Here is a 13,377-nt window from a genome sequence, read left to right on the forward strand (position 1 = left end):
GAAAAGACATTTAAAAACCTTGTCTGATACTTATGCTAAAGATGCAAATCAGACAGATTGGACAATAGAACAACTGGCTGGAGAAGGTGACCTCCAAAAACCCCTAGATCAAGCTACAACCTTACCTGAAGTAGTATTACAAGACATAGCTATTGCAGCTAAGACATCGCTGCTCCTTACTCCTGATGATTCTGATCCAACAAAATATTTCTCTAACATCAAACAGTCAGCAAATGAAAGCTTCATTCAGTTCATTGATGGTTTAAAAGCTAGCTTAGAGAAACAGATAGAGAGTCCGGATGGATGAAAAGAACTTTTGGGTAAACTTGCCATGGTAAATGCTAACAAACAATGTAAGAATATCTTGAGGGCCCTACCCATGGACACAGAACCCACAATAGAACAAATGATAGAGACCTGTACTAGACACACATCTGCAGAACACACAGTGACCCAAGCAGTTGTAAAGGGCATCACAGAGGGAGTTTCTGGTGCATTTGCTGCAGCAGTCTCTAAGGAGAACGCCTGCTGTTTCTATTGTGGCGAACTTGGACACTTTATAAAGGACTGCCCACAAAGGTCACCTTCCCAGGACCATCGTGCCACCTACCAAAGGCACCAGAGACAGCAACAGCACCAGCAGCGTCCAAAAAACTTCCATTGGAGCGCGGTGTCAAGGCCCGGCGCTCAGACAACAAATCAAAGGCCATACTACCCCGCCCCGGCTGTGAACTCCACATCGAGTCACCAAGAGCAGACAACTGGACCTCACCCGGCACCATCATCCCAGGCCATCCCAGAACACATGAGAAGGATCCAACACACAGAGCGCTACCAATGGGAACCAGACGTCAACTGGTAACATCAATGCCAATTAACTTTGTTGGCAAGCGTTTTTATCGTTTTCACACAGGAAAGTATGGACCGCAGAACGGCCCATGGGACATTCTTATCCTAAGCGATACCATCCATGGTCCAGAACAATTCTTTGTATTACCTGAGATACAAACAGTGCACCCTGGACAAGAGATTCTTGTCCAGCTTTGCTGCACAGACACACCTTTCTTTCTCCCACAGGGAACACTGATTGCTCAAGCTTTTCTACTTCCACAGAACCGCCCAGAACAGCTACCTCTCAATTCAACAGCAATGTGGATAGAGATCGTGGGCTCAAACAAACCTACCATCGAGTGCAGCTTGTTCTGTAAAGGAGAGAGGGTCTACCGCCCAGGGATGCTGGACACTGGAGCAGACGTGACCATCATCGCCCGCTCCGAGTGGCCAGGGAATTGGGAACTGGAGCCAGTGGCAGGTATGATCTCCGGGATTGGTGGAGTTGCAGAATCCATGAGAAGCAAATGAAATGTCATCATGGAAGGACCCGAAGGCAAGATAGTGACCATTTGTGGTAAGAGTCCCCATCACCCTATAGGGCAGAGACTTTCTATCCCAGTGGGGTGCCACCCTTACCATTCCCAGCCAGGATTTCTGACTGGGGCCACTGAGAAATGCGTGCTGCCATCTACTCCCCCGCTCACCTGGAAGACTGACAACCCAAAAGGGGTGAGGCAGTGGCCCCTTGAAAAAGAAAAACTCAGCGCGCTGGAAGCCCTGGTGGAAGAGCAACTTGCCAAAGGTCATATCACCGAAACCACAAGCCCTTGGAATTCCCCTGTCTTTGTACTGAAAAAGCCCGGCAAGGACAAATGGAGACTACTCCAGGACCTACTAAAGATCAGTGAGGTCATTGAAGACATGGGCCCCCTCCAACCTGGCCTGCCATCACCATCGATGCTGCCCCGAGACTGGCTGCTCGCCATCATTGACATAAAAGACTGTTTCTTTAACATCCCACACCATCCTCAGGATGCACCACGGTTCGCCTTCTCCATCCCCTCTCTTAACGATGAAGCCCCACTCAGAAGATACCATTGGCTCGTCCTCCCACAAGGCATGAAGAACAGCCCAACCATCTGCCAGTGGTACGTCGCCCACATTCTGTCCCCCATCAGGAGCCTGTTCCCAGAAGCAATCATCTGCCACTATATGGATGACATCCTAATGTGTGCATCAGAAAAAACTTACTTGGACAGAACTCTTAAAAAGACAATTGAAGCCATAGAAGAAGCAGGGTTCGAGATTCATGAGGACAAAGTGCAGCACTCCAGCCCATGGACTTACCTCGGCCTCCAGATCCGTGAGAGAACCATCGTACCCCAGCAACACACCATCAGAGAGGATCCCAAAACCCTAAGGGACTTTCACAGACTGTGCGGATCCATAAATTGGATACTCCCCCTACTGGGAGTCACAACAGAAGACCTCACTCCCCTCTTCAACCTCCTCCACGGCTGTGGAGACTTGGACTCTCCATGCGCCCTCACACCTGAAGCCCGAGATACCATCACCAAAGTCCAGGAAGCCCTGTCTTCACGCCAAGCCCATCGCATTGAACCCAGCCTACCTCTCCAGTTTGCAGTTCTGGGTAAGGCTCCCCGTTTCCACGGGCTGATCTTCCAATGGGACCCTCAACTCAGAGACCCTTTGCTGATACTTGAATGGGTCTTCACAAGCAATCAACCTACAAAGACATTAACCACCTTCCAAGAAGTAATGGCACATTTAATAAAAAAGGCCAGAACTTGTATCCGCTCTCTTGCAGGGTGTGAGTTCACATGCATATACTTGCCATTGACCACTGAAGATCTGAAGCATTTGCTCCAGACCAATGAGAGCCTCCAGTTCACCCTAGATAGCTACACAGGCCAAATTTCCATTCACATGCCAAAACATAGACTTTTCTACCTTGATGCAGCCTTTAAATTGATTCCAAAATTAATCCAAAGTAGAAAACCTCTCAAAGCTCTGACCGTCTTTACAGATGGCTCTGGTTCATCCCATCGGTCTGTCATGACATGGAGGCAACCCAATACTCAAAAATGGGAGTCTGATATCCAAATAGTAGAGGGATCTCCACAGATTGCCGAGTTAGCAGCCGTTGTCAGAGCCTTTAAGAAGTTTAAAGATGAACCTTTTCATTTGGTCACAGATTCAGCTTATGTCGCTGGCATAGCTATGAGGGCTGAACATGCTTTTCTAAAAGCGGTCTCCAATCAAAAATTATACCAATTGGTTTCTACATTGATTCATTTAATCTCACACAGAAAACAGCCTTACTACATTATGCATGTGAGGTCGCACACTGACCTCCCTGGTCCCATTGCCGAAGGGAACAGGAGAGCAGATGCACTGGCTATGCCAGCAGAGACTGCAAACGTCCCCGACATCTTTGCCCAGGCGAAGTTGTCACATGCATTTTTTTCACCAAAACATTCCTGCCCTCATCAGAATGTTCAAGCTTTCAAAAGATCAAGCAAAAGCTCTCATTGTAACGTGCCAGAACTGCCAGAACTACCAAATACCATCTATGGGTACTGGAGTCAACCCCCGCGGTATGAACAGCTGCCAATTGTGGCAAACTGATGTAACCCACTTCCCATCCTTTGGGAGATCCAAATATGTTTACGTATCAGTCGACACGTTTTCTGGGGCAGCGTTTGCGTCAGCCCATGCAGGGGAAAATGCCATCCACATCATCAAGCATTTTCTCCTTGCCTTTGCCACCCTGGGAGTCCCTGAAGAAATCAAAACAGATAATGGGCCTGCCTACACCTCTCGTAAGTTAAAAGATTTCTTCAACCAATGGGGGGTAAAACACAAGACAGGCATACCTAGCAATCCCACAGGACAATCCATTGTAGAAAGGACCCACCAAACCCTCAAAAGAGTCCTCAACCAGCAACAGAGAGAAAAAGAAATCTTGTCTCCAGTTGAAAGACTCTGTAAGGCTCTCAATGTCATTAACTTCCTAAGTGGTACCTCATCAGAGCCTGACTGCCCAATACTCTGCCACTTCTCAAATTCAACCCAAGCTAAGCTCAAGGAGAAACCACCAGTGCTGGTGAAGGACCCAGAATCACACCAGGTCTCTGGGCCTTTCCAATTGATTACCTGCGGGAGAGGCTACACCTGTGTCCAGCTACCATCTGGCCCGAAGCGGTTCCCAGGAAAAAGTATAAAACCATACCTAGGCCCTACAAACACTGCTTCTACAAACACCAACAAGAACTCTCCTGACTCAAATACAGGACCTCCCCAAAACCAGACCAGCTCTGCATGGAGACAAAGACGTCGCCGGATGCCCACCAACCAGGAAAAAGATCGTCCCACCACACAGCAGCAGACGAAACAGAAAGCTGAACAAGAAGCTACAGCAAAAGTCAAGCCGTAGGCCAGACACAGCCTGAAAAACTGAACCTTAGTTTATATGTTATCACCCCTTGTTACCCCAAAATATCGCCTTCCCTCAACCCTTGTCAAACCTCCCTAAACCCCTAAAGTTTCCCCTCTCACCACAAAGCTCACTTATATTCCCTCTCAGAAGCCCCATCCCTGGCCAAAGATGAAATGTATCTACGTTGACGCTGTCCACACCGCTGCCTCGATGACCTAAAAGTAGATAAGAGCCTAGATTGGGTCAATGACCTTTTTGGACGATGGGGAATAACAGGATGGATTGCATCTTTGATTTAGGGAGCTTTGTGGGTATTCATTGTAATTATTACTGTGTTACTTATGTTCTCTTGCCTCCTACGTTGCTGCAGAAAGGCTGCCAGGAATGCCTTTTGAATAAATACAGAAGGGGGAGTTGTGGGGTATGCCCAGCCCCTGCCCTGGAGGGATCTCTGCTGAGATAAGAGATTTTGCAATCGCCCAGCAGGACTCCCTGGAAAGGAAACCACTTCTTTGGTCACGGCGAGAAAAGACAGACCCACAATCCTTTAGGAGACCCTATGCAGATCCTTTGTAACCCATTGGCCTGTACCCATCCCAGATCCTCTGCAACCCATTGGTCCTCACCCATCCCTTGTATCCCTATAAAAGCAAGCCCTCTGGCCTTTGTGGGACTCTGAGAGAGTTCTCGTCCCTGGCTTTACCCTTTGCCGGAGGGGACCAAAAATAAAGCTTCTTCCGTGCAGAACCAGCCACGAGCCTCTCGTCTCTCTCTCTGGTCTGGCTTGGCCTGGAGGCTGCCCTGCAGAGCTGAGCTGAAATCATGAGCTGATAATCACTAAAGAGCTGACAGTCTCTGCAAGGGCCCTCCTGCCAGCAGCTGAGGGAAGACACCGGGCCTCGGGAAGGTGATTCCTTTCTGGACCATCTCCCCGGACCCGTCACCTCTTCCTGGGTCAGAGCCACTGACCCCATCACCAGCTGTAATAAGGAATCACTCTAATTTTTGTATTTGTAATTTTACCAAGATTGTTGGGTGTGACTTTTCCTATTTAGCACCGGTTGTGTCTCATCAATTGATAAGGTCTAACTACACCATATACCATAAATTGCTACCCACACCTATTGGGATGGACCTCACATTAGTAAATCAATTAGTGGAATATCAGGACCTAATTGAGATTTTAGAAGAAATCCGAAAGAACGGGAAAAAGACCTTAGTCACCATCCATCGTGACACACAAGAAATCAGCAGAATCTTGCAAAGAGTAAAACAAGACACAAGTCATACCTGGTGGGACACGCTTTTCGGGTGCTCACCTACCACAATTGGCATTCCAAATACGTTATATCACCCCATAATTGTCTTATTAATTTTGGTGAGTGCTTGCTTTGTGATGCCTATTATGTTGCTTGTTTGGAACTATAGAGTGCTAAAGATGTCATCGCTTTTAACTACTTTGTCAAATGCACATGGAAAAGCATTAAGGGATGCTTATCGTAAAAGATTATTAGAAAGAGAATTTGTGTATTAGTAAAAGAATTTACTAACTCTATAGAAAAGGGGGGAGGGAATCAGGGGGAGGAGGGGAAGCAGAGGTTAAATGATTTGCTAAGAAGCTGTTTGTTAAAAACAATGCATACAGCTTGCTCAACACTTATTGTGCCTACCAAAGCAGAATAAGGAGATAGAAGACTATTGATAAAGGGAAGGAATCTTGACCAAAGATCCTGTTTTCAACCTAAAACTGATTTAAACCAGCCTTGAAGTTTGGACTTGGGCCAGGGACATAAAGAGCATGTGCAGGGAAGCAAGGTGAAAAGTTCAGAATGAGGAAGACTCTTTACTTCATCTGAGAAAGACCCTTATTCCATCTCAGCGACCCCTGCCCATGACCACCAGACAGCACTGTGCAAGCGCAATGCGGATGTAAATGACTTTTGGGCTCATTGTAATACGAGGCGAGGCTAGGCAGGGCTAGGTGATGAATATGTATAGGCGTATTGGGAAACTTAATGAATATGTATCATGGTATCCCGCAGTGGTAGGGAGGAGAAGAGAGATCCGGCAGGCAGGAATTGTGCAGCAAGATTGATTTATTCAATTATTTTACAACTCTTTTATAGACTTTTTTCTTCATAGTCTAATTGGTCAAAGGATCAACCACCCCTTGGGTGATTGGCTAAAATCCTAAATATCCATTGTCAAAATATTTTTCTACTGTACTATAAACAAAGGTTTGCAAGGTCGCAGGTGTTCATAGTTTATAGAACTCTGCTAATATCTTCTGTGAGAGAGAAAAATATCTCACGGGACTGGAAAGAAGCAAGAAAAATTCTTGCTAGCCGCATATTTGTATCCACAAATATGGAACTTGTAACCTGATCTATACCAAGCTGGATGCAGCTCTCAGCATGCATGACTTTGGAGGAACTATCCCCCATGCATCCCAGCGCTGGAATAAACATACCTACTTTACTGCTTATTGCAGTAGTGGAGTCTTTCTCCGCATATCAAAGGTCCATCAAACATTTTAACATACAATATGGCAACAACCTGTATGCTGAGAAACCTTCACTAATCTGAGTACAACACTGAACACTGCAGCACAAAGTATCTATTTCAGTGCCAGATATCAGAACCTGCAGAATTGTTGCAGCAAGATAAGGGCAATCTAACAAACCAGTGCACTTGTTCTCTCTATGTTGTTGCAACTTATTAATTACTGACCCTGAAATCCTTTTCCTGTTGACCCTGTTTATTGGGTCTGGCTAAGCTTGGGTTCATTTCCCCATAGCAGCCTTCACAGTACTGTCCTTTGCATTGGGAGCTAGAAAGGTATTGATAACACACCAGTGTTTTGGCTACTGCTGAGCAGCGCTAGCACAGCATCAATGCTGTATCTCAACATCCCCCCCCATCAAGGGGCTGGGGGGGGCAAGATCCTGGGAGAGGACACAACTAGGCCAGTTGACCCAAATTGACCAAAGGGATATTCCATACCATACAACATCAGCTCAGATATAAAAGCTAAGGGAGGGAGGAGGAACGGGGGGGGGGGGGGGGGGGGACGGACGAGGGACATTTGTTAGTCTACAATGTTTGCCTTCCGGAACAACCACTATGCATGCTGAAGCCCTGCTTCCTGGGAAGTGTGTGAACATTGCTCGCTGATGGGAAGTAGAGAATAAATTTTTTCTCTTTGCTTGTGCTCGCACAAACTTTTGCTTTTGCTTTAGTAAACTGCCTTATCTCAACCTACAAGTTGTTTTCCATCTTATTTTCTCTCCCCTGTCCTGCTGGGGAGTGATAGAGCAGCCTGGTGGGCACCTGGCATCCAGTCAAGGTCAACCTACCATACCCTGACAGATGTGTTCCTCACTTGCACCAGGTGGAGAATTCAGGTCCAAATCTTTCAGCCAAAAGTGGCAGTTCAGACTAAATATTAGGAAGCATTTATTTACCAAAGAGGGTGGTCAAGCACTGGAACAGGCTGCTTAGATACGTGGTCAATGCCCCAAGCATGTCAGTGTTTAAGAGGCATTTGGACAATGCCTTTGACTATTACTCTAACTTCTGGCCAGCTCTGAAGTGGTCAGGTAGTTGAAGGATCATTGTAGGTACCTTCCAACTGAACTATTCTACTCTATTATTTAATATTCAAAAGACAAAGATCTTATAATATTTACAAAAGAGAACACTATTTTCTGAAGTGTGGCTTGGCACTTTGGGGAACAAGTGGTGAAGAGAGGGCAAGGGTAGAGATGAGAAGGGAAGGGAGTTTCCATTTTTCCCCAGCTACAAAAAGCCATTTAAGTTGACTTTGTACTGTCATTAGCAACACTTATTTCATGAATTAAGCAACCTACAGAGCTGTTAAACACTTACCTAGACTCGTGGGTTTAATGAGCACGTCAAGCACATCATAAAAAGGTAAGCTTTTCAGTTGAACATCAGGATGAACAGGCGGAATTGGAGGGGATGGCTGCTGCATCTCGAAGTGGGGCTTAGTGTCTTGGAGGAGCACGGAACTGACGGGCGAGGACGGAGACTGAGGCGTGACTGAAGTCGAAGGGAGTGGGTGAATGCCTGCAACAGCCAGGTCAGGCTCGACTGGAGAGGAACTGCTGTCCAAGTTGAAAACCGCAGGTTTTATAGCCGACAAATCCGACAGTCCTTCAATCGTCCTTGGGTACCGACGCCTATAGAGTTCTCGGATTTTGATCTGAACTGCTGGGCTGCAGCCGCTCTTCAGTAAGTGCAGTGCCCTCATCAGGAGGTCATGTTTGCGCCCACTTTTATTACGTCCAGCAAATCCCAGCAGCACTTGCAGTTCAGAAACACGAAAACTTGATACCATATTCTAGAAAGAAAAGAGAGGTAAGCACAGGTAATCCAACAGCACCCCAAGTAAGCACTTTTGAGGAGCATGGTAAAGCATGTTAACTTAAATCATTCTAGTTTCACACTTGTTATCTTAGGTACTACCTGACACAAGAGTATAGTTAAAGACAAAGAAACAAAGCATCCAGGATGAAGATTGAGTTTGGTTGTATTATAATTTCAAAGACTTGTTTCCACACTCAAACAATAGCAACAACAAAACCTTGATGCAACTCATACATTAAATAGGTTAAATGGGTCTCTTAAATTCACAGGCAGAAACACAAGTTCTAACACAAAGTATGTCTCACTTCATGAAATAAGCAAATAAACAAACAAAAATCCTGATGAATTAGTATTATCGCCTGTCTTCCAACACATTTTAAGCACTTCCTTATTTTATTTCTTAAGTTCTGCATAGTTTATTTTGAAACTTCCTTTATTTTGGACAGCATGTTAAAGGCATGCATGAACAGAGAAAGGCACATCAGGTTTCACTCCTGAAAGGATGGCACAGAAAGGTGGACAGTTTTTAAAAGGCTACATTATATTAACCAACTGCTTAACCAACATAACTGATTCTTCAAACTTTGCAGACAACTTCCTGTCCTTTTCATATAACATTCTGGTATGGTGAGTCACAAAGGAAATATTTCAAAGGAAATTATTTCAAAGGAAATAATACTATTCAGTTGGTTATCACAGTTATCACAGTTAGTTGTGGGAGACTTTGAGGACTGAACTATGAAGCTCATAAGCAGAAAGACCCTCATTGAAAAGAAGTCCACTATGCAAAAGGAAACAATCTTCTCTCCCCATTACTACAAATGAGTAACTTAGCATAGGCACATCATTTTACATTTCTGTGAACAAGCTCTTACAACCACACAGTCAGCCACCAAAAAAAGTCCAAACTCCTCCTGGCTGCTTGGTCCCTATTCTCACCTTGAGAAATTTGTTTTGACAGTAAGACAGCCCAGGGAATTGAATCAGATGAAAACTGAACTTAGAATCATGGAATCATTCAGGTTAAAAAATACCTCTAAGATCATTGAGTCCAACCATTCACCCAGCACTGCCAAGCCTGCCTTTAAACTGTGTCCCCAAGTGCCACATCTACACATCTTTTAAATCCCTCCAGGGATGGTTTCCTGGGTAACCCAAAATGTTATTGTATTCCATATCCATCTGTGCCCAAAATTGTTACTGTCTCTTTAAGATCCAGCAGCTGGAAATGGAACCACAGAGCCGGGGAGTGCCAGTCCTTTTTTAAGGTTGGGGTCGCTCAGGCAGAAGGGCTCTTGCTCTTTCCCTTGAGGCAGTGGAAGGCATAAGCTCCCCTTTGTTTTCTTTTGTTTTTTTCCCAGGGGGTTGCTTCAGGCAGGTCTCTGAGAAGCTGCATTTCACAATCCTAAACTGCTTCAAGGCAAATTCCACAAATACCTGTCTACAGGTGCACCATGATGAGAAAAACAGAATAGCTCCGCTCCGTAGTCACCCCAGCCAGCTGCCTGCTGCTTCTGTCGAGAAGGCGAAGTCCCTCCACTAGTTCCAGCCGCTGACTGAGCCCAAGCCACCTTTGTCAATGGAACTGTCGTCGCCACAGAGATAAGAGGGGCGTTTGGCTGGTTTTGGACTCCAGGTTTTCTTTTTGTTTTGTCCTTGTTCCCTGCTGGTTGTTATTTGGGGGGAGGGTTTGTCCACCATTTTCCTTTTGTCTCCTGGACCACATGGTTCTGTGGAGGGTGCCATCTTGGGGGAGAGGTTTCTCCACCATTTTAGTTTCACTTTGTTTCTGGGGAGTCTGTGAGATTTAGCACTATTGTATCTAGTCATTATTTACTATTATTTTTTGCCTGTTGCTGTTAAATTTTTTTGTAATCTGTTATTTTTTCACTTATATCTACTTGCATTCATCTCTCCTTATTGGTGAAAATGGAGGGGTTAAAACTAAAAGCGGAGGTAACTCATTTTGGAGAGTCCGTCTTTTCAATTGTCTTAAGCCAAGACAAATGGTGACTCCATCAATGCCCTGGAGAGCCTGTTCCAGTGCTTGACAATGCTTTCAGTGAAGAAATTTTTTCCTAGTATCCAATGTAAACCTCCCCTGTGAATCCCCCCAAACCAGGCCAAGAGACACTTCTGGGACAGAGTCCAAGAAGTGGGTATTTGCTTTATTCGACGCCAGGTGCGTGGGGGATCGCTCCACCAAACACACACACACTGCACTTCCTACAACACAATATTATGGGTAAAATTCATGAATATTCATCACATTCCTTGGGATAGGAGTGGTTATACTAATTAGTTCTCGGAAGTCATTAATATCATTAGCATATGTGTCACACATGCTTGGTGTGTCCTGGTGGTCTCACTGAGGAAGGCTCTTCTTCTTCCCCAGGGGTCTTTCTGATGAAGATCAGTAGTCTTCATCACAATACACTTTTCACCTTTCTGGAGCATGTGTAGTCCTTTGTAGAATGATTCAGCTGTTTCTGTGTTGGTTTCAAGTAAATTCTTGTTCCTCTTGACAAGATTAAGGTGAATCCTGCTTCTTAGGTTTTGCGATCAACATTTGCTGTCTCCCAATACTTAACTATACTCACATGAGTTAACTATTGATCAACCCCTTTCTCAATCCCCCCTTTTTCTTTGGTCATTTGTAATTCTTTACAAATCTCGCATGTCTTGAAAGTAAGTACCCTTCTCTATCTTGTTTCTAAGTTTGTGCTTTTGCCATTGTGCCGGTTTGGCCAAATTTAGAAATACATCCTCTGAGAGAAGGCAGGTTACAAACCACCCCTTCCCCCCCAGGTTCAGGAAAAAATAAATTTTCCTCGAAGGACAGTGAAGGAGATAAAACTATTTATTTACCAAACACACGGGAAAAGGAAAATACTGCTAAATAATAAAATCTTTCGCTGTGAAGGAAAAACCTGGGAAAGTGTCAGAGTCCTCCCTTTGGTCTCCTCGGAGTTGGGGCTTGGCCCAGGGCCAGGCCCTCTGTGCCCGATGGAAAGTCCTCCCGATGTGTTCTGATATTGAAGCAGTCCAGTAGAAAAGGGAGAAAATCCAAAATTCCAGGGATGGAAAAAAGTTCAACTCTCAGTCTCTCTCTGGAGAAAAAGAAGCTGAAAAAACTGGCCAAAAGCTGACTGGAAAGCAGCAAGCCGGGTGCTTCCTCGCTCCGCTGCGGAAGCTGAAAAACAAAGTCACTATCCCTGTGTGATGTTGAACAAGCTGCAAACTGCTTTGAAAAAGTTTTGCTCAGTTTTTCCTTCCCCCTCTCAGGCTCAGTTTAAAGGCATAGAAAGGCACAAAAATTAATTTCTGGGCATAGGGCAGCGATATGGGATACACATCATAAGGTCACCCCAAGACAGCCATTGAGCATAAGCATCATGATTCTAAGTACATAAAATCGTACAACAATAACTACTAATGCAAACAGTAAATGACAATGCAATAATACAAACAACTATTATGAACAATTGTTTAAGCCAGGATAAGTTGGGTAACCATGATGTAAGTTTGCCCCATACCTCTTTAAACCCCAAAGAAGTGTCATCCAACGTGATCTGATGTAGTGTCTGTGTTTTTTCCAGAATTGTCTACAAATCTGTTTCTATTCGTTTGTCTAAATCAACATAACTACAACAGCTTGTATTTATAACTGTACATACTCCTACTTCTTTGACATACAGCAAATTTAATGCAAGTCTATTCTGTATGGCTAATTGTGAGATGCTCTTAATCTCGATTTGCTGTGCTCTTATGGCATCTGCACTGGCATTCATTATGGTTTCTACAGTAGCAGAAAGGTTCACTATTGCTTTCTCTAGTTCGCTTACTCCGAGGCTGGGTATAAACGATCTGGCAAAGCTGTGGAATCTAGTGGGCCTATCTATTAAGGGGTTTGATGTCCTTTTGGTCCTCCGTATAAAAGTTCGGAGCAAGCCTTGTAGTTGAGAAACAACAGTAATGTGGGGAAATACTGGTCCTATGGCACAGCGGCCTTGCCATCCCAAGGGTAAAACTTTATAGGCGCTGTGACCACATATCCAGTACCAACCCCACCTTGTGGGCACCGGCCAACCCTTGGGCTTTGGTCCTTGTCTTGTTTGATTCTTATTCCACATGTTAGCCCCCCATAGGTCCAGAATTCTGAGCAGTTGGGGTAGCTGCCTATAAATGTTAAGTTCCCGCATTTGGAGTCTGTTATTCCCTCCTGAGTTTTTAGGTACAGATTCTTCCCAGCACCTCTGCACACAAGATACTGGTGAGGACCCAAGTATTGGCTCTTCAAACTCCAACTTCCACTGAAGTTGATCTAGGGATATGTTGACATAATGGGAAAGCCTGTTAGTACTAAGTGCAGCATAGATTGTTGTTGTATTAGGGAATGTTGCCCCAACCAAAGGAAAGCCTCTAGCAGAATTCTCAGGCAGCTGGGAACATATCCCAGCAATCAGATTAAAATTCTCAACAACACCTTTGAGCAATCGAAGGTATGTATTCTGGTCCCATGCGCCCGCCCCAGTTACCAATGCCACTAAAATGCTCCAAATCATGTTGTGTTGATTTTTTGTTTGAAGGTGCAGAGGTCCTGTTCTTTTTGCTTCCCACTCTGGTTTTGGTGCAGGTTTGGTCTTGTATAATGGCTCTAAGTCAGTTTTCCCCATACTTTAATTGCTGTATGA

At 44.9% G+C, this 13,377-nt stretch overlaps 1 protein-coding gene across 9 annotated transcripts in view; it reads right to left on the minus strand.

Annotated features, from left to right (window-relative positions):
* The window catches only part of LOC138102799 (E3 SUMO-protein ligase PIAS2), a 108,944-nt gene that overhangs the window by 51,082 nt on the left and 44,485 nt on the right, over positions 1 to 13,377 (minus strand). For all 9 annotated transcript variants that reach the window (XM_069000567.1, XM_069000565.1, XM_069000566.1 and 6 more), the window contains one exon: positions 8,183 to 8,657. In XM_069000567.1, coding sequence (XP_068856668.1) covers positions 8,183 to 8,657 — 475 coding nt within the window. The remainder of the gene's footprint in view (positions 1 to 8,182; positions 8,658 to 13,377) is intronic.

Source organism: Aphelocoma coerulescens (genome assembly GCF_041296385.1).
Source record: "Aphelocoma coerulescens isolate FSJ_1873_10779 chromosome W unlocalized genomic scaffold, UR_Acoe_1.0 ChrW_unloc_scaf_2, whole genome shotgun sequence".
Taxonomy (NCBI): Eukaryota; Metazoa; Chordata; class Aves; order Passeriformes; family Corvidae; genus Aphelocoma; species Aphelocoma coerulescens.